At 36.3% G+C, this 23,441-nt stretch overlaps 1 protein-coding gene across 1 annotated transcript in view; it reads right to left on the bottom strand.

The window, feature by feature from the left end:
- The window catches only part of grm8b (glutamate receptor, metabotropic 8b), a 140,692-nt gene that overhangs the window by 37,083 nt on the left and 80,168 nt on the right, over positions 1 to 23,441 (bottom strand). The window contains exons 3-5 of the mRNA XM_053641165.1: positions 3,168 to 3,303; positions 1,938 to 2,092; positions 1,507 to 1,644 (exon numbers count right to left, since the gene is read on the bottom strand). Coding sequence (XP_053497140.1) covers positions 1,507 to 1,644; positions 1,938 to 2,092; positions 3,168 to 3,303 — 429 coding nt within the window. The remainder of the gene's footprint in view (positions 1 to 1,506; positions 1,645 to 1,937; positions 2,093 to 3,167; positions 3,304 to 23,441) is intronic.

The raw sequence follows: 23,441 nt of genomic DNA, 5'->3' as shown, positions 1-23,441 counted from the left end.
TTCACGGTCATTTGTGGTGACATTTGCTCCCCACCAAAATAAACACATACCAAACCCCCTGACACAATCAGACACATACACACTATCTGCCATCCTTATTGTTTTGTCTATCTATATATCTATTTTTTCTTCTTCTTTTTTCTTCCTTATTAGTGTTGCACTTTTTATAGTTTTTTGTTTAGTTCTTTGTTTTCTTATTAGTGCTTCCTTTTATGTTCATTTTCATTTGTTCATACACTCCATAATACATTCATCCATTTTCTGTGGGGGAGTCTGGAGCCTATCCCAGGGGACTCGGGGCACAAGGCAGGGGACACCCTGGACAGGGACAATCACTAACTCACACACACACTCACACTATGGACAATTTAGAAATACCAATCAGCCTACAATGCATGTGTTGGACTGGGGAGGGAAACTGGAGTCCCTGGAGGAAGCCTCCAAAGCACACGGAGAACATGCAAACTCCGTACACACAGGGTGGAGGCGGGAATCGAACCCCCACACCAAGAGATGCGAGGCAAACAACTAAGCCACCCTGTCCCCCACGCTGTAATACAAGTTTAGACAATACCAATGTGACAAGATGAAAAAGGAATACATTTGAACTTGAGATAAACTCAGAGAACACAAATGAGCTAAAGATAAATATTTCGACATGTTCCTGTTAGTGGGTCTGTCTGTAGTATAGAGGAGGTATGGAGGAGTGTGTGTGATCACCCAGAGCATTCTCTCTTTGCTTTCAGGTTTACTCCCTAATTCCAGTTTATTTCTGCCTGCATCAGTTTTCTGTCTTGTATTAAACTGCCGAATGCAGTCTGTCTACTTTACACTATTTTGTAGCTATATTTTTACACTGTGATAATAGATGAAAGGAATGGACACCAACAATGGCTTATCAACTCATTGATAAGACAGATTGCAAATAAGTGTGCAAAACTCTGCTGGCAACTTGAGGTGCATAAAGTGAAAGCAGTTCGATTTCAGTTTGACAGATTCCTGCTCTAACCCCACTCCCTGTTTGCTGTGAACTATTGAGCCATCCCCACATACAGCTATTAGACTAAGGATATTGACATATTCAGACAGCATCCGTGATTCTGAAGACTTTTTGTTGTGTTGAGGCTATGCAGCTTTTTTTAGGGGAAGGCTATGAGAATATATTTTCCGAACAGTGCTATACACTTTTTAATGATGGCTGAAATTGAACTCCTGCCACTCAAACAAATAGTTTCATAAATCTGTAGCAGATCGAATTTTTTGTGTAACGTAAGATGGAAAAACGATGCAGACAAAACCTGCAATTACAGAGTGACTAAGACTGCAAATAAAGAAATAATTATTTATGTACTCATTAGAGTCACTAGAGCAGTGCTTAGTCTAATTCAGTCAGATCTCAGTGTGATGAATCTTCCTACACTGAAGGATTTGCACAAAGAGAAAGAAAACTTCCAATCGATATTCGCTTTTATAAGACAGAAGGCAAAGGCAATAGTCTGCTCGTACCTGTGCACTTCTTGGGGCTGCCAGGGCGCTTGCCATGCATTCCCAACTTGCATCCAAAGTTCTCCTCCCAGAATTCAGCAAACCACACATTCCTCCTGTTGTTAGACAAGCTGCGACTTCTGAAATACCTATCAAAAGCTGGGAAAGAGCATGAGGGATACTGGAACATGGGAAAAAGGTCCAACAACCATTTTTTACAATACTATGTTTACAGTATTTTGAGAGACATTAATAGAAATACTGCCCATTAAAAATATGACATTCATTACATTACATTACATTACATGCAAAAATATGACATTCATTTCTCCTCTTGTAACCATGAAACATGCCTCCTAAACTAGTTAAAATCACAAAATGAAGGTTTATAAAAGTTTTAATCATAATATACGAAGGTCATAATTTCTCTGAGTGATCCAAAATCATTGTACCTTCCACTGAAGCTCTTTTAGGCAGAATAGTAATGGCCCCCTCAGCCACTTTCTCCTGCTGATGCACAGGGGAGATCTTCGAGCCCCAGCTGTCTGAGCCCACCCAGAGAAAGTGATTTGTCTGATTGTTGCGCTTAGCAGCATTGAGAACACGCCTAAAAAGTAGACAACACAGGACTAATGTTTGCTATAGTTTAAGCAACTTTCATTTTTTTCTTAAAACACATTTAGACTCCAAAAAGAACACTCAAGAAATGCGTTTATTGCATCATTGATCTAATATACTGTATTAATTTATTAGAAAACCAAACTGGATATGAGGCAGAAATACAACCTGTATGAGATGCCAGTCTATTTCAGGGCACGCACATGTACACACACATATATTCTAGGGGCAATTTAGAGTCACCAGTTCAACTACCAGCATGTTTTTTCAGAGGTTTTTTCACAGGCTGGGTGCCTGTGGAAGCCATGGCACCAGGATGCACTATGTGAAAAAGGCAAGCTGGTGGAAACAGAGTGATGCTCTGGGCAATGTTCTGCTTGGAAACCTTGGGTCCTGGCATTTATGTGGATGCTACTTTGACATGTACCACCTACCTAAACATTGTTGAAGTGCACTCCTTCATGGCAACAGTATTCCCTAATGGCAGTGGTCTCTTTCAGCAGGATAATACACCCTGCCACACTGCAAAAATTGTTCAGGAATGGTTTCAGGAACATGAAGAGTTCAAGGTGTTGCCTTGACTTCCAAATTCCCCAGATCTCAATCCGATTGAGCATCTATGGGATGTGCTGGACAAACAAGTCCGAACCATAGAGGCCTCAATTCTCAATCTACAGGACTTAAAGGATCTGCTGCTAACGTCTTTGATGCCAGATACCACAGCATACCTTCAGAGGTATTGAGGAGTCAATGCCTCGATGGGTTAGAGCTGATTTGGTGGCACAAGGGGGACCTACACAATATTAGGTAGCTGCTTTTAATATTACGTTTAACTCTCATATTAATATTAAGTGTTGGACTCAGTTCTTGATAATTGTTTTTGTTTGTAATTGTTTGTAAACATCTTATGTTTCTCCACACATATCCCTCTTTGGGCCATGTGTATCTTTAATATTAAGATTTCAAATATTGAGCCCATATTATTAACCATGTCTGCAGTAGATTGCTGCCCAATAACTGAAGCCAGATTTAAGGAACGGGAATACATTAACTGAGAGGTGTACCTGATGTCATCCTCATTTGCGAACATGATAATGGCCCGAGCATTGGGAGTCTCAAGCAGTCGTGAGATGATCTTGTCGAACTCTCCAGGTCTAGGTTCTCTGGGGATCTTCAGAGATTGTGCAATGCACACACCACCTGAGGGAGAAAGAGACAGAGGAGATAGGAAGAGAAGGAGAGAGAGAGAGAGAGAGAGAGAGAGACAAGAGAACAGAAAGAGTGGGTAAATGAGAGAGAGTGATGTGCACAGGAAAGTGAGGGTGAAGGCAGACAGAAGGTTGTGAGGGAGTGTAGGAGGAAGAGAGAAGGGGAGATAATGGAATGTTGAGAATGAAATTGTGTAAGATGAGAGGCGTAGAGAGTGACAGCCACAGACAGGAAGAAAGGATGAAAGAGACATAGAAACAGAGACACAGAAAGACAAAGAGACAGGAAGGAGACATGAGATGAGAACGAGAAGGAGAAAAAGGAACAGAGACAAACTCAAAGTCTGATTCCATCATGACAAGGACACCAAGCAATCCAAATTAGATACAGAGAAAGAAGAACAAACATATATGTTGTTATCTTTGCTATCCAGAAAAAATGTGTTTAGATTCAAATAACATCTGATAATGCCACCTTGCCCAAGGTGTTTGGGAACATAACTCTCCCAATTTACACAAAATAATGCAATTCTGACAGACTGAAACTCTACTATAAAACATTTAACATACAGAGAACATTCTCAGATATCCATCACAGCATTTAAATGCAGCATATCCATATAAATAAGAGTGCGACAAATATCCCAGTTAATATACTTTTTGTTTCAAACAAACAAACTATATGGATGCTTATGTAAGGAAATTGTAATGTATCTCACAAAAGTTAGAAAAGTAGCACCGCTATATCATTTTCCAATGACACTGAATATGTAGAAGATTGTGCTGCCTTTTGTTGAAATATTTTTATATATTAATTTACATATATGATGCCACGTCCACCATGGAAAGTCCACCACCAAGCCACTAGAGGGAACCTATAAAAACCTGCATCCCAGTTGGCATATTTATACAATGTACTAAAAGTGTGTCCTCTTTTTGTGAAGAAAAAGCACATACTTTTGAGTGTGTAGTAAAAGAGTATGCAAGTACTGGGACGTACTAACAGGTTGTGTAATGTTATAAAGTCTTCAATCACAATTCCATACATTTTAAACTTCACTGAATTATTAAGTAGTAATTACCTCTTTTGAGTGGCCAATTATTTTTTTTTTAATGTTGCTATTTGATAAATATAAACCATTGATTTGTTTGCCTTTCTTGATGTTGTGCAAGCGTTAGTTCCATAGAGTTTTTATTATGTGGTACACCTTCTGGACCACTGGGGCAGGGGAGCTCAGTGGAGCAACAGGGGAGAGGACTGCTAATCCAGAGTTTCCAAATTAAACTAGGCTTAAATGAATTCCATGGCCACTTAGATCTTATAATCAGAACTAAATCTAATAAATTTCCCCCAAACAAAGGCAAAGTCTAAGTGTATACAGTTTGTCTATGATGTACAGAACCATTTCTATTGCATGATATATTTCATAGACTGTGAAAGGTAAATAATGTGCATACACAAAGGTTGAGAAAAAAAACAAATAAATAAATTTGATATATATATATATATATATATTGGTTTCAGGTCTTTTGTGTGGTTTTTAAGATGAAGTTGGGCTGGAAATTTGCCAAAACCTGGCAACATTGATTAATATCACTGGGAACACACCTACTGTGTTGAACACAGCTGAACAAAGGTATGTCTAAAAATGCTCACAACGAGCTGCTAGACTGTGTGCTGTCAACTCTCAACTGCCTGTTATGGGGTCAATTTAAAAATTAACATAGCCTATAGCAACAGTCAAGTGTGATAGCCTCTTGCTGTTATGTTGTTAATGATGTTGTCCTGAGACAACAAAATCTTTGGTCACAAACTTCTCCTGAGCAGAACTTAAGGAGCATTACACATATTATTTTATTATGACAAATACCTAGGTATACTGTACAACTTGTTTGCCAGTTGTTTAATCAGTTTTACTTTGCTGTTATGCTCTGTATGATTTTAGGTCTTGTCACCTGATGTGTTGTAGTGTGTGTGTGTGTGTGTGTGTGTGTGTGTGTGTGTGTGTGCTTGTGATTCTGACCGTCTGTTCTGTGGAATACACTGCAGCGAAGCCATGTGCGTACACGCCAGGTGGGGTGGCAAACCTCTTGCCTAGAGCAGCAAAATGTCTGTGGCGAGGCTGTTCATGCTCATACTTAGAGCCTTTTGTTTCCTGCTATATTCCCATTTAAACTGTAGGCATTTACAAGAGATAATGATCATTTTAAAATATATTTATCCAAGATTTAAAAGACAAAATTAATCCAAACCAGAACAATTAAAAACTTAAACAGCTGTAGCTGTGAATTACGATGAGTGGGATGTTGGGAATCTAGGCCTACGCACCAATGGGGCTTGTGTTTGAAAATAAGATGGCCATGATGACAATAAGTCACCGTGTTGTGTCAGTAGCAGTGCATTATAGCCTGTTATTATAGCCGATTATTAGTGTGTCAAAAGAATAAAAATAGTGCTTGCAAATTACATTTTGTAATGAAAAATATTTCCCACTTAAAGCAAAACAAAAAAAAAGAAATAAAATGAAATTAAAAAATAATCAGGGAAATTAACAGTTATAAAATATAGATACTGTCTGGAATATAAAATGTAGTTAGTTCTTACATTTATATTACTAATGGAAACACTCTCTTGCTCCATTTTCTTCAGAAACTTGCTCCTATTTATTTAATTTTTTCTTTATTCCTTCCCTGATCTGGAGACAGGGCAATCTTCAGTGTTAAGCAAGAGGCCACAGTAACTCTCCATCATCTCCCTAACACTCGATTACACCATTAGCTTTGCGCTGTCTGCTTTAAACACTCATCTCACAACTGAAGCCTATCTTTGCTTGTTACAAGTCCATTTAATGAACAGCTGTGAGCTCTTCATTCTTCCAGTGCAATTTTACTGCACATTTAGTGGTTGCTTTTTCTCAGCCAGTGATTACGCTGAATAGATAGCCACCTTTCAAGGATAACAGCCAATCTGTGTGTCTGTGCATGCTCATCTGCCGGTGTAATTCATCTTTGTTTTTTTGTCTCGGTCATCATTAGGCAAGAGGGTTGCTATTACAGTTGTAATGTTTGGTGAGCGTAAACCCAGTTAAGATGTGTGATATGGTCTATTGGGATTTGTGCAAAAAAGAATTTGTATAATCTAGTTTGTATGAATGGACTGCTTGTGGTCCAGTCCTCAGCTGCCCTTGGTAAGCTACTGCTACATGTCTCGCCCACTTATTTTAACTTGAATGACACATCCCTAAGTCTGACTGTCACTCGTCACTGCTGTTATATCTGTTTATGTAACTCAAATGTGCACATGTAGCTGTAAGGCTCCAACACGATGCCATATGTCAGAGCGATATCAGTGTCACAACATGTACAACAGTGCTGGAGGCATATTGTTTTTTATGAGCATGCATGCCACAGCCAACTATCTACAAACATAGAGCCTACCAAGAACCTACTTAAAAATAGAACCAATCTTGGCGTCCGCAAGTCAAGCATGTTTCCCCTAATTTCCCATGAGCCTGAACGAGCTGACAATGTCCACACTTGAGCACACAGTCGCAAGCTTTACAATTCAATGAGTTATGATTAATTCTAAATTTGATTAAGGGTCACGCAATTAGGAAACATGACTCATTCAGTGGCAGGCAAATAATTGTGCCTTGTTTGAGAGTCAGGGTTGAAAAATACTTTAACTGATTACTCGCGCCCACAATTTCAGTGGTCAGGGTCGAAGTGGAGCTGAAGCCAATCCCAGGAAAACTGGGTGAAGGCAGGAGGGACACCAGTTCATCACTGAACATCATGCACACCTATATTCAGACACTCATTCACACCTAGGGGGCAATTTTTGTAGACAATCTGTCTACCAGCAAGGAAAGCAGAGAACCCAGAAGAAACCCATGTGAACACAGAAGAACATGCACAGAAACTCCATACAGACAGTAACCCAAGCTCAGAAAGAAGCAAACCCAGGACCTGGGAGCTGTTTTGATTAATATGCTGATATTAATATATTATATTATATCCTTGATTATTTAATCAGCAAGCATTCTTTATGTATACATAACCTAATATCCATCCATCATCCATTTTCTTCACCACATATCCTACACAGGGTCACGGGGAGCCTGGAGCCTGTCCCAGGGGACCTGGGGCACAAGGTAGGGGACAACCGGGGCTGGGTGGGAACCCATTCGCAGGGCACAAATGCACACACATTCACACACAACGGACAATTTGGAAATGCCAATCAGCCTACACTGCATGTCTTTGGACTAGGGGAGGAAACTGGAGTACCTGGAGGAAGCCCCCAAAGCATGTGGAGAACATGCAAAATCTGCACACACAGAGTGGAGGCAGGATTCAAATCCCCAACCCTGGAGGTGCGAGGAATAACCCAATATATAACATGAAAACTCAAAATCAATCTATAGGAGTCATAATAACACATAAAGAGGCAAAGATGAGGAAAGCCATACTGATTTTTTTTATTACAAGAACATGGTAATATGTGTTTGCGAATAGATCACTGATTAATGACATGTATGGTAATCAAAATCTTTCATTTTGAATGACTCATTGTGCGCAATGACAACTTAGGACACCTGTACATTTGCTTTTTTCCAATTTCTAAAAGTGAAGTGCAAGTTTGCACAATTTTATACTGTTGGTACTCTAGGAAATATTGAATCATTTTTGCCTTTAACAGACATAAATGCTTCATGAAGATTTCACGGGATGCACAGAGGTGTCCTTGTTTTGCGTGATGATGAAGGTCGTCAGATAAGAAGCAAAATATTTCAACGCTATCGACCAAAACCACACATCAATACATGCCACTGTGGCAAACGTCCGCCAGTTATTCTGTTTCTCCAAGCATGTTGTTTGCTTGTTTTTTATAGTACAGTGTGGCAGAAACAAGACTCGTTTCTGAAAAAGAAAGAAATGTGCTACAAGATGATCTCTTGTCTTTCTCAGGCACACACAAAATAGCCATCTTGCAAAAGCTTGTTAGGCAGTGTGGGAGAACAGGGCTTTGTGTTTAGCATGTAAACCGCAGCAACCATTCACTAGCATAACCTGCATAAGCCAGCGCACAAACACGCTTACCACATCATAAATGCAACATTTTTTTAAAAAATCAAACGATTACACAAACATTCCTGTGTTTAGTAGAACCATGTTCCATATTGAAGGACGCGCCCACGCAATGTGTTACATCCAAATACAGCACACAAGATGTATGCAGTTAACATTTCCAAGAAACAGGAGATTTTTAACTTCTTGTAAATTGCTAAATGATATATATATATATATCCAGTAATCCAATACATCCAATAATAGAACTTAAGTAGTCTACTATTTATTTTCTCACTCAGAACATTGAGCTATGCTTACAGTAGCACTGAAAAACTTTTCCAGCAAGGAAGTCACAGCGTTTGCCATCATAAATCGCAACATTAGCTGAGGAATACTGGCATCTTTGAAGTGGAGAGACAGCAAGTTAATGCCACAGTGAAGCCGAACCTCTGCCTGCTTCTGCCTCAGATTAACCATGCACACATAATTGCTGTGGAAAATTGCTGTGGTGAAAATGGATTTCTGTGATGGAATTTATCATTTAGTTATTTAAATGGGACCAGTATTCAACAAGGAACCAGTGAAATATGCAGAATAAATTCTTCATATCACACATTTGTATTCAGACCTCAGGCATAAATACAGGCACAAGCGTTATTCAGAGTGTTGTGCAAAGTTACACACTCAGTGTGGAGGGAGTAAAAGAGAGCCATCTCTCAGTTACACCTGATTCTAACTTTGAACTTAAGTCTATTTTCTTATGTGATATCAGCTCAAGCGATTAGCAGTATTAAATCCAGTGCTACTGTCAGATAGTTTGATGTAACCACAATATTTCCACTGAAATGTATGTTTTGGGGTCCATATACACTCGAAATAGTTATGTAATGCCATTCAAGATCTGTATATTATAAACCTGTCACTATTTATTAGTTAATAAGTAGTCATCATAATCATCCGTTAAAGTCAACAAAAAGTTTTTTGCGTAAAATACATTAAAGGATACAGCATCTTAATCAGAAACATTGCTTTTCTCAAGGACTACATTTTTATTCGATAAAATGATTAACTATCCTTATGCAGTAAGTGTAGCAGATGAGTGCTCGGTCAGATCATCCTTTAAATCATGGGCATGTTCTCTGTACAAGAGAGTGTATCAAATTAACATCACCATTAAAAAAAATCTCTAAATAGCGAAAGTAGTGTTATAGTCTATATCCTATAATTTCATGAGCTCTATTTAGTGGCTTCATTAAGTTGTGCACTCAAGTAAATGTCTGAGCACGTTATAAACAAAATTAAACGCCAAATAATGCGAATAATGAGGATGGAAGCCATATTGTTAAGTTAAACCATTTTAAATGGTTATTATGAGGACTATTCATGCCTAAGTCTATTCATGCATCAGTGATTAAAGTCCAAAATATGTCAATATTTACGTGGAGAATATTACACGTACTCAAACTTTGGGTTATACAGCTGCTTAAGTCAATTTTCAGGGCGCCCCATTCAGAATACGCTAATCACCTGCATGTAGTTCAAGCTTCTGTGTTTGCAAGATTTGTCTTTGAGTAGAAGTCTCAGAGACAGGTTTTTTCAATAGCATCTAGACCACCACAATATGTTAGAGTCCTATTAGCAATATCAGCAATATACTATATTAGAAATATACTATATTCCCATTAGATGTTTATTTCACTGCTTGCTATCTGTTCATTCATATATAATCATATTAGTCTTTTTTTTTATTTAATAATTGTCTCTTGCTTACATGTTACATCATATAAAAGGGGGGACGGGGACAGACATGACCTTCTTCAGTACATACTGTCCATCCTGATTGGGTTTTTTTCAGGCTTAAAAGAAAAAGGTGGGTGTTTAAAGGCAGTGCTAGACACTATTAAGAAACCCTGTCTCTGGCACTTCTATTTAAGAAAAATCTGCCAACCTTGGAGAAATTAACTACATGCAGGTAATCAGCATATTCTGAATGGAGTGTCCAAAAAATGGAGTTAAGTAGCTGTATAACAGAAGTTTAAATATGTTTAATGTTCCCCATGTAAATTATGTAAATATAGACTTTGAATCACAGACTCTGTATACGGTGCATAGAATTCTTCTCATGAAAATAGCAAACTAAACTAACTAAATTAAACTAAGTTAAACTAAACTAAAATCTGCATAACATTACATCGTATTTACTATTAAAATCTACTGTACTGTATTTAAAATCTACAGTATGAAAACCTGTGAGGCTTTTTTGTCCATGTTGCTCAGAAATGAGATGCTAGAATATCTTATTCCAACCACTTTCTAGTGTCAAACCTGTGATTTAAAGTGTAGGATCAGAAAATGAGAGCTTTTGCTCTCATCTTCCGCAAGCAAGCCACAAGCTACCCTCTCCACATGTTTGGAAAAAAAGCTAGCGATGTAATTGATCTCCATTACACATGCCCAGAAAATGTTGGAGTGGGTGTAGAGGCAATTTTCACACAGGATGGACTGCTTTCATAGCCTCAAAATGACAGAACATGCATTCATATCGCTAATGCAGAAATGGATGGCATTAATGTCTTGCCACATATTCATCATCTTTTTGTGTCCCTTATTTAGAATAACAGCATGCATTAAATATTGACGTTCTAAAAAGCAGAATTTTGCCTACTCCACATGCCTCTATTTGCATTCAAAAGAGAGTGCATCGCTCTCAAATCACAAAAACAGGTGGCCTGATTAAATCTGGTTAAAACAGAAGTATTTCCTTAGAGTCCTTATCTAACATGACTGAAATCAAACATTGTTGAGTTCCATCTTGACAGGAATGTCATATCTTTTGTAAGTTTTATTTTCAAAGGGTCAGGAGAGATTAATAACTTCTGGCAGAACTACAATGCAATTCTCACAATGCAACAATTCTCTACACATTTGTCACCATGAAAATGTAATCATTATATTAATTATCTCTTATGTCTTTAAGTAATGTCCATCTTTTTCCTTTTTTTTTTTTTAACTGTTAATAGCAAAATAAAAAGAAGCATATTGGGGACATTAGTTTTGCTCTCTCAGTTCTTTGTCTTTTATCTCCCTTAAAATTTAATTCGGTTATAAACTGTATCATGCTTTACTTATCCCACCATACGAGATGATCCCAATAAAACCTTGGCCTGAATTCTCTAACAGAATGTGTGATAACATGTTATCTCCATGTCAGAATTTACAGTGAAAATCCCCTAATGGTAAACAATTACTATGCTGTGCTTACGTCACCAATTAGCACAATTCAGAAAATAGGCTCACAGCAGAAACATTCTGAAAACATTCTTTTTTTTTCTGTCTATTAGTGTTTTGTTTATGTTTCACCATTGCCACTACCATATTTGTAACTGTACCGTTCCTGCTGAAAAAAAACCCCTAATAGAAACTCTAATAGAATTTGTAATGGTAATAATGGAAACTGTAATGGTCCCTGTGAGTCTCTATTGGTAATTTGTTGCATGTTATGTCTAGTGAATACCATCAAGGACCTACATCCTTAATTCGTCCTATTAGTTAATGGAAACCATTTGGTAATGGTTTTAACAGCTGATGGTTTGTAAACGTATTTGTAGTGGAAACTGATAGAATTTCTATGATGGTTTCTATTGAGGTTTTTTTCAGCAGGGATGAGTTTTGTCTCATCTTATGCCATCTTCCTATTGATCTGCATTGTAGCAGCGGCTACATTGCCAGAACTTTGTCGTCTTTGACTGTCTCTGGGTGCAATAGCACAAAATTCGGCCGAGGATGAGTATGTCATATTAGGAGTTCTAAGACTTAACTCATGACTAAAGAATTCTTTTGCATTTTTTCTCCATCAAAAAAACTGGGTCAAAAACCACAGAATATAAACAAGGCTTTACTGTATGCACAGGCTGACAGATTCCAAATGTACGTAAGGTGATTTGATAAAAGCCTGAAGGTTTGACTGTTTTCTTGCCTTTGATGCTATGCTCTACTGTTCTTGGAATTCACTCAAATATTAAATACTGTCACCTTTTTTTATAAATGATCAGTGAAATGAAATCAAACTGAAATAAGTTTGCTGTCTGTGTAATTAAACTGTAATTAAACTTCTTCATTTATTGTTCCGTAGCACAGTGTAAATCTGTTAATATGCAGTGTGCTGCTACTGCTTTGTTTGCTTGATTGGCTCCAGTGATGCACAGCACATTTTATCTATTCGACTCACCCAGGTGCAACAAATTAGTGGCATAATGAAACCGGCATTCAGCCTGAGACAACAACGTGCCACCTGGTCATTCACATTTCAACTTATCATTCAAATTATCTTGGTTCCCAGATGTTTGCCAGACCAAAGCAGAAGAACATCACAAAGATTGGGTACGGAGAAGACAACAAGCCTGCTTTGCATACTGCACCAGTTCAAGTGCTTAACTTTGTAGAAGATCTTGTTTGAAAATTTTCCTTATGCTTAATGAACCTGTTTGGCACTCAAGCAGATGCTCAGTGGTCTCACTGCTTTCACACTTTAAGTAAACAATCTTTAAGTACCAAATAAAATAAAGAAAGTCCTTGCTGTGGGTTGTGTACGACTGCCACTGTGCTTTCAGGCCAAATAGTCCATGAAGTATATTAGAAATTTCTCCTCACCCACACACCACTGGGTCTGCTAGTCATTAATGAAACTGCACAAAGACTTATCATCTTGATTAAACATGTCAGCCCAGAACAATGATACAGAGTCATATATGCTGCCAGAGGGGTTTGTGAAGTGAGACAGGTAGACATTTCATACACGCAGAAACCATTAGCTCTGGATCTTTATTAGCTGAACAGACATTCCATTCCTGAATGAGTACAGCTCCTGACAAGCATACTGCTCAGATATACCAGAGTACTGATGTCTTATTATTGTTTCCCATCTCCTATGTGTTCTGACTACCTAACAAGTATATCACAGATCAATATGCATAAAGAGTCAGGTGTAAAAGGTTAGCCATTCAGAATATTGATTTATTTTAAACCTGCATGGTTATTTTAGATCGATCACCTTCATTATTATATCACACATAATGTCAGCATCTCACCATTCATGCCATGTAGTGTTTAGCCTCCTCAACTGAAGGTTGAGAGGCAAGTTTGCATATTCATGTCAGGAATTAATAGTTGAGGCGGATGAAAATGCAGGAATTCGTTTATTTCTAGTGTAAATAAGGAAACACAAGGACTATGAAACATGAACAAGAAACAGTGAGGCTAAACAATATAAGCATGATACGCATAGTGAGACAGTGGCTAAAGACAGACAACGTGTGCTAGACAATGCATGAATACTATTGCGGAATAACAAACGTGAATCAGGTGCAGAGTAGTCATGTGATGTGAGTGTCGTGATCATGTGAGGTGCAGTGGCTCATGGGACTAAGACATGACAATACAAAATAGGTAATAACATAATTAAATGTAATATAAATAAATAAATAAATAAATACAGAATTATAACTAAAAGCAATAACCATTTTTTTAAAACAGGTTCAAATCACTGAATCATATAGTTTTTAGTTTAATGAATTGAATATTTTAATTGACAAAATTCTCTGTGGAAATGAATAAATCATAATGAGATTAAATGAATCAAATTCATTCACTGCATCCCAAAGATTCACACCTCTATCTTATATCGCCATAATTATTCAAATGACAACAAAACAGCTTTAAACAGCATGGCATGACAGATAAGTTTTTGAAATTATGAAACACTTTCTATTAAAACAGTACAAGGATTGAAAACACTATATTTCCCCTTTCCTGAAATAAGCTTGTGCTTTTTTGGAGGTACAAATACATCACTGAGAGCGATATCAACAATATATAACATTATAACATTTTGACACCAGGATAATGTGATTCTTCTTTGCTTTAACAAGCTTGATATTTCTGGTTACACTATGTCTACAGGAAAAAAACTCACATTTTCCTCACCACCGAAATTAAAGGGTCTTCAATAAACTCCAGCAGAGGTATTGAGCCTTTCCAGCATGCCACCCAAGACGCATTACTTGGCTGAATGTGCAACACTTTCACATTAAGCAGTTCACTATGGTAAAACAGAAATACTGCTGTAAAAAGTTACCAAAGAACATGTTTCATTCATCTTCAATAGCTGATTTATCTTTGTCAGGGTCATGTTGGATCCAGAGCCAATCCTGGGAATTCCTGGGCATGCGGCAGGAATACATCCTGAATAGGATGCCAATTCTTCACAGGACACCATGCTCACACACACATTCAGACACTTATTCACTTCTCAGAATGTTTTTCAACAGTGAGAGTAAAGCAAGAGAACTCAGAGGAAACCCCTGAGAACACAGGGAGAACATGCAAACTCCACACAGACAGTAACCCTAGCTCAGTATCGAAGTACAGATCCACTGTGCCCCCCTGCCACCCAAAAGAAAAATTAGCTCAATTTCCTTTATTTATTTCATGCTCTGTTGGAAAAGTTGGAAAAATCTGTCATGTAAATTCGTGCCAAATGCATTCCAAACCATGCACTTTTTAATTTCATATGCTGGCAAAACTTTAGACTATTTAGAATAAAGTATTATATTTGCCATGTAAATTAACAGAGTAGAAATACTTTATTACTACACTGAAGTGGATTTTGAAGAAATTTCTACTTGACTCAAGTATAAATGATTGTGTGAAATTTTTACTTTCATGCATTTTCAAAAGCAAATGGCTATTTCCATTCAAAAATATCCTCAGACACCTAGGTTACTTTCCTGCCAGACCATTCAAATTTATGGGGAAAAACAACAACAACAAAAAAAAACACTACTTGACTTTTGTTTGCTAACATAATGTAACATATATATATTTTTTTTTAAGTTTGGTAATTGGTTGAGTGAAGAATAATAATTTAAAATAACTGGAATTTTATTCAAAATTTGTTGAACCAATAGGAAACAGAAGAGAACTTTAAGGGGATGAGCTTGGATACATAAGTTGTTAGTTATTTGTTATTACTTTGATTCACCGCTTTATCCTGGCCAGGGTCATGGCAGACCCAAATCATATGGACACCATTTTCAGGGCACCATGCACTTACTTCCGACTGCAGCTTAGTCTATGTGGGCTTTCCTCAAAATGTTCTAGCACAGAATTGTTTAGAATGTACAAACTGTAGTCCATAAAGACATGGTTTGTCAAGGTTGGTGTGGAAGAACTCGCGTGGCCTGCACAGAGCCATGACCTCAACTCCACAGAACACCTGATAGCCTGACATCAGTGCCTGACCTCACTAATGCTCTTGTGGCTCAATGGGCAAATCCCCACAGAAGAGTAGAGGCTATTCTAACAAACACATTTGGATGTGATGTGGACAGATATTCACATACATTTGGACATATAGTGTATCTAGATGAGGAAACAGGTTAGATGTACTAACAGGCTATGTTTTAACAGATTAACATCAGACATTTGAACAACATTGCTTGCTAAACGTCTTTATTGGCTGAAAAAAATAGCAGCCAAGTTAATTAGCTTACTACTACCAGGAACTTAGCAAATAATCAATGTTGAAGGATACTGTGTAAAACATTATCCCCCTGGGGGTTGTGTTAAATTGGATAATTGAATTAGATCTACTGTCTTACTTGTCTTACTGTCTTACTGGAAATCCTGTAGAGTGTAGTTCATGTTAGCAAACTGGATAGCATAAGCTGCAACTGATGAGTGCATTTGGTGAGACTAAAGTGAATAAGCTACTAGTGCACACACAAGTGAACTTTGTTAATGTTACCACCCTTACATATGATCAGCTTGTCCTGCATTAACTGAATGATTATTCCCCAGTCCATTTCAGAACAAATATACAGAAAACATTTTTGGCAAAATATGTTTGGCACAAAAAACAACAACAACATGTAATTTCTTTTGCTTCAGTCTCTATGATTATATGAACAATTTTTTGAATGTTCAATCAGTGGACTGATTGTGAATAAGAACTGATAGCCCATTGTAGCACAGGAGACAGGAACTGTTACAATATGTCTGGGAAAACGAACTACAACACAACATTTTGGCAGTTATGATGCTGCATTAATGCCACAGTTTAGCTCACTACCATGGTTTTAAAAAATAATAACAATAAATTAATAAAATAAAGACTTCTAATTTTCATGTTGATGTTGAGTATAATAGGATCAGGCATTCATATTTGTAACAGCCCCTGTGTTCACATACTATCTGACATAGCCTATTATTGGCTAAATTTAATGCTAATTTACCTAGCTGACTAGTTAGTTACAATAGTTGCAGTTCAGTATCTCAGTTTCACTTTTTATCCAAAAATTTCAAATAACACCCAATATTTTTCTTCAGTGGCTTTAGCTTGTATGTGTCACAGATTTTGCATTGTTATTTCCTCAGTTAGTTATTAGCAATAGTGGAAAGAGTACAAAACACACAGACTTGAGTAAAAGTACTGCTGTTGTGTGCTGTTATTCACTTGATTAAAAGTAAAAGATAAGACAATTACTCAAATGAGAGTAAGTCCTCTTGTGGAAAACTACTTGAGTAATTAATTTACAAAATACACCTTATGTCATGTCTACAGTCAACACACCTACTCTGAAAATGTTCTATATCTCAGGAATGCACTTTTGATGAGGAATGATGTTAACTAACCAAGTGAGCTTTGCAGAAGTGAACACCGTATATACAGTACAGTATCAGTGGTATATAAAGAAAGGTAATGTTAGCTGGCAAGCAAACATCGAAGAGACATCTTAAGTTTAATGCAGACCTTTCATAATGTAAGACATTAAATGACCTGGCTAGCAAGTCTGACTTAGCTAGCAAATGGTGTACCTGTACATGTACACTGCCTATATCTCAACCGGTTTTGGTTCACATAATTTGCAGATAATTATCATGGTGTTTGCTTTGAAGCATTTAAAATTGAAGACACCTGACAAATGATTTAGAAGTGTAGACATATGTCAGGAATCTGCTTTATTTTGATTGGGTCTCGAAATGGAATTATTTTAACCCTTTCATGTATAAATTATGAAATCGTGATCAACGATTTTTTTAATTAAGAAAATATTATTTTACCTTCATTTTAATTTTACATACTGCAGTGGACTGAATGCGTTCAAAAGAAGAATTAATGTCCACTCTAGTGGCTGTTATGCAGTAATTCTATTGAAATCTGTGCAATAGCCAGAAAATGGTTTTTGAATAGCTGTCCACTGTAGTGACCACTATGTATGAAAGGGTTAAATTTGTACAAACTGTCTTTTAATGGTGTTTTAACAGTCATTAACAGTTAAATGCATTTTTTACTCTGTAATGGTGATTAAATATGAATGTTGCAAAGTTGAATATTTTGTTTTTAGAAGCCTCAATTAAAAGTAAACATTCTACGATTTTTGATTGTACTCAAAAAAAGCACCATTACAGTAAACGCTGTTCTCAAGTACTGTAAAAATGAGTACCTGTAGTTCATGACTTTCCACCCCTGTTTATCAGTGATTTCTGTAACAGTAGTTAAACCTATCTAAACGTACCACACCAGTTCAAGCTATTTTTTATTTAACTATTTATCAAACTATCATTATCAACATTATCAACAAGTTATATCTATAATATACATAATAAATAATGTATAATAATATATAATAATATAATAATATATATTATACATTGCCAGAAAAGATTCTTTAGAGTTAAAGCACCATCATTCAGAATATAAAGTATTACTCTAAAGAACCTTTCCTGTCAGCAATTTTTTTGAAAGTGTATTTAACTAATGTAGGAAGCAAATTCAGTCTGAAGATACAACATCCTCCTCTAATGTTGAACATGACTGGTCCAAAGCCAAAGGGCTTACTTAGCAACATTAACTGATTTATCTTCGGTAGGCACTTTATCCTTGTCAGAGTCACAGTGGATTTGGAGTCTTTACCAGGAACACTGGGTGTAAGGCAGGAATACACCTTAGATGGCAGGCCAGTCCCATTGCATTGCTTATTTAGTAACATCACAAACTGAATTCATATGTCATTTTCCGCAAATTGTGTTATAGAAACACTAAGAAAGTCTCTTTTTAAAAATGCAAAAATGTGATCTTTGATATGGGTTAATAACTTTTTGACCAAGACAACACAATATCTACAATTAGTCAGCCGCAATCTTAGAATCACATTTTTATCGTTCAGCTGTACTTAAAGCCTGTTAGTTAAGTGGGCTAGTTTCCTTTCCTTTCCTTTTTATCAGGTAACTTTAACTTTTACTTTATCCGTTATACAATCTTGCTGCATTGTTTCTGTAAAACTACACAGCATATTTTGCTCTTTTCCTGAGATAAACTCAAGGTCAGGTTCAGATAAATAGCTTGTGTTAGCACAGGTTTGAGTCACCTTGCATGCTGATGGTGGTTGCTGAGCAACAATACAAGAGTGCGGTTGTAAGTTTGATGTTCCAATTGTGCCAATCCAAAGTGTTATGAATGTGGCATTTATAGTCAAAAGCTGCAAGTGAATGACTCATAAATTGTACTGATTGTGCAGTGACAAAATAATTCTCTTTTGTCTTAAAATCTCACAGGAAGAATGTGGACAATCAATTTTGTTTTTCCTTGCTAAAAGAAGGTTAGCCAATAAAATACATTTAAATGAAACTAAAAGAAAAATCTGTGAACATCAGAAAGAATAATATACACATCATGAAGGATGATTTGGACATATTTCCAAATTATGTCTTCTGAAATTATAATTAAAATATTAAAATAATTAAACAAAATGATCATAGTCGGCACCACCCTATTTTTTTTTATATTTAAATTTTTTCTTTGTAATATTTTTGAATGTTTTTGTATGCCAAACTGACCTAAAAATTCCTGACTGGATTTCCAAAAAATTCAGTATTTTTTTTTTCATATACTCATGCATATGTTGATGAATATCTATTACCTTTAACGTGTAAAGTGTGTACATGCAACAGCTCATTTGTATTTAGTGACATCAGCAAAACTCCATAAAAGAAAAAGTTCACAGAGAGCTGAAAGGACAAATTAAGGATAAAATGCTGAAAGAGCAGGAATTTCAGTAGTGGCAGAAGTGGAAGTTATTTTAACCCACATCTATGCCAATAAAAGGTATTATTTAACAGAATAACAGCACCTGAAGAGGCCAAAAACTGCAGATAAATTGCAGAATTAGATGTGAATTAAGTGAGGTGATAAGAAATTGTTTTTTTTAAAAGAAAAAAACTTTTTTTGAAAACTGAGGAAAATTATATCTACACAGATGATCATTCAGCACCTCACACACGGTGTTATTCTTTTAATTGTCTTGGTGACCAAGAAGTCTCTCAACCCACAAAACACTCTTCAGCCTCTCAAAACCCAATGCACCCCCTCTGATGCCATGTTGGAAAAGCAGGTTGGCATGTGTCGTAAGGAACCCTGATGTATTCTGGATGCCCGATGATGGCACACAGCGCACTAGGGCAGTGGTTCTCAAACTGAGGGGCTACCAGATTGCACCAGGGGAATCACACAGAAATTCTAGAACTTTATTTAAAAATAAATTTTACCTGTATGTTTAGATTGTCAACATTTGGACTATGATGTACATAAAAATGAGAAATATGAATAAATTAAATCAATTATACACAGCACACTAAGACATGCATCAAACAGAGACATCCACTGATATACTAATGTACTGTTAGCCACATGCTGATAAAACCTAAGACTATTTAAAATAAGGTTTAGATAGAGGACATAGTCTCTTAGCTGAGAAAATTAATACAGAAGCGTTTAGCGTGAAAAAATGAGGAGGCCACAATCGATGCATCCTACACAAGGGGCGGTTGTGGCTCAGGTTGTCCACTAATCGTAGGGTTGGCGGATCGATCCCCGGCCCACATGCTCCACATGCCGAAGTGTCCTTGGGCAAGACACTGAACCCAAGTTGCTCCTGATGGCAGGCTAGCACCTTGAGTGGCAGCTCTGCTGTCATTGGTGTGTGAATGGGTGAATGAGAAACGGTGTAACGCACTTAACCGCTAATGTTAAAAAGGCGCTATATAAGTGCAGACCATTTACAAGGGGGGCCTCATGCTGAAAAGGTTTGAGAACCACTGCACTAGGGAGTACACAGCACATTGCAGATTTAGACATACCAGATCGATCACTTATGGGTCACTTAGTGCTGGCTCTAATGTGTTGAGCAGCATTAAAAAAAAGATGCTGGGACAAATGGAAGCAATTTATATGCTTGCTTTCTTTTATTATTAATATATTTCTTTCATATTTTATATTTCTTTAATTAATGCTGTTAATATGAAGTGACTGGTTTTCATAAAAAGTATTACATTTACATATGTAAATGAAATTAATAACCTATATAACTTGACAGTGTATATAACATTGCAGTAATTAATGACCAATTATAGGATTTGAAGCCTATCAGTTGAGATTTACAACACTAAAAGTCTCCTTAATTTATACTAATTCAAGAGCTCTCACAGGATACAAAATATTTTCTGAACATACAGGATTTTCATTAACCCTCATCCTACCAACATATTTAACATACAAGGACTAAAAACTGGTGTCCCTGGGGACCCCAAGAATAAATTACTGTAATAAATATCTTCTTAAAACATTATTAGTTATGTAATTAATGTTGTCTGGGAAAAAAAACAGATTATTATTATTTTAGGAAAGTTACAGTTAATTTGTATATTGTGTAAAACGAAAATATATACTTTTCTTTAATACAAATTGCAGTTTTTATACCAAGTACAATCTACATTAGTACTTAAAAGCTTATTTAACATCTTTTGATTCTGGTATCGTTCAGTTTTCAGTAAGTTCAGACAAACATTATTTGTGTTATATTTACATGGTGAAACCAACCCGGGTCATTTTGAGCCTAATATAAAATTATTGAAATAAACCCACAGTCATTCAAACTTCAACAGTTTTTTATTTTTATTTATTTTATATCTACTTTCAATACAAAAGTAGATAGAGACCTTGGTCACAGTATGACCCCCTGTCAAAATAAAGGTTGAATAAATGTAATTCAAATTTAGACTTTTCAATTTTTACATAATGTAAAATGAATCGTGTTTACATTGAACTATGAACACCACACACTACAGGCAGTAATAGCACACGATTTGGCTTATGCTATGCTCAGGGCATGCTGGCATGTGACAAGAGGAGCGAATATTTGCTACCTTCATCTCTATGCTTTTTCCCACATTCAAAACAAGGCCTGATCATGCTCTGACTGTATGTCAATCATATGCATGAAACACTATTTTACAGTCTTATCTTGTACAATAGAACATAAACATTTAATTTGATAGTCATAAAACATTTTATTATGAAATTAACCCCTACGCCCCCCAACCACCCCCCCACGAAGTGTGTGATACTTGAAATTATGACCTATGGGAAACATTAACTCAATAAATAGTTCCATTTATTAAATCTGCATAGGCGTAATTGAGTGCTTTTGACTGCGGTCCCTCAGGACCCCAATACATTGGTATTTTAAAAAAGTACTAATTAAAACAGAAACTGAAAAATCACATCAGTTTTTGCTGATAAACATTGTGTTGTGCACCAGACCCAGTCCTAAAGCTTTGCATAGGGGCCCAAGGATAACCTATTACACTTGTGTACTAGTACACAATGTATACTTCAAGGATTTTTTTTCTCTTTGTGTTTTTACTCTTCTTTAGGCTTAAAAGTATTATTGGTATATACGTCAAATTAATAAGATATATGTTATTATATATATATATATATATATATATATATATATATATATATATATATATATATATATATATATATATATATATAAATTAATAAGATATATCAATTAATAAGGCATATAAGTCAAATTTATAAGAAGGTATATAAGGTCAAATTAAAAATAATTTGACCTTCATTTTACTTTTACATACATTTATCAAAAAGTTATTGAAGTCTCCACTCCAGTGGACTACATGCATTCAAACGAAGAATTAGTGTCCACTCTAGTGGCTGTTAAGCAGTTATTCTATTGAAATCCTTATAATAGCCAGAAAAAGTCTTTTGAATAGTTGTTCACTGTAGTGACCACTATGCATGAAAGGGTTAAAGTTATGTATTTCTTTCCAGTTAGTTGAAGCACAATGCCTCCTTGATAGTCGTCTGTTAAAAAGCAATCTGGACTAGAGATGAATGTTTTCTCTGTATTCTGTGATAAGAATGCAACTGAATAATTTTGTCTTTAATTGTATGCAGTGTGTTTAAGTGGGTGTTAAATAACATTGCATAATTGTGGTGTGGTGTTCACAATTCAGGTTTTCTCATCATAACCACACACATTTGTTATGTTAATTTGGAGGGAGACCATTAAATTATGTTCTCTGATCACTTTTTTTCTTTCAGGACTGATTAAGCGCCTGTTCACACCGGGATGTTTTGCAGCTCGTTAAATGGGCGTTAAACTCGGGCGACGCGCTGAATGAAAGTGTAAATTCACTCCCTGACAGTAAATGCCGCTTATTTAAAAGCAGAAATACCCCAGTACACAAGGTGGCGCTGCACAACTTTCCGTTTCTGACACCCACTCATCACTGAGAAGAAAGAGAGCCAGTATTTACGTCTTTAAGCCGTTCACACACTTTTTGTAAACTCGCTAAAGCACGTATTCACTTGTGTGAAATGTAAGGTATTTGGTGATTTGGCCACTGCAACAAATACTTCTTTAAAGCTAAATCCTTTCACATACTTGTAGGAAGACCCAGATTATTAAAATTTTTTAATCTATTTTTTGTTTTGGGGGAATAAGGCAACAATCCTGCTCAAAAATGTTAATGTTCCTGCAGATTGATTAAGTATTGAGTACCACTAGTCTTTTTTTGTGGTCAGTATGATAATACAATGACAATGATAATACAGCTCAATAACGGGGCACTTAGCTATTTGAATAAGAGGTCAAGAATACATACATACATACATACATACATACATACATA

The sequence above is a fragment of the Ictalurus furcatus genome, chromosome 14 (genome assembly GCF_023375685.1).
Source record: "Ictalurus furcatus strain D&B chromosome 14, Billie_1.0, whole genome shotgun sequence".
NCBI classification, from domain to species: domain Eukaryota; kingdom Metazoa; phylum Chordata; class Actinopteri; order Siluriformes; family Ictaluridae; genus Ictalurus; species Ictalurus furcatus.
This window is presented reverse-complemented; position numbering and strand designations above follow the sequence as displayed.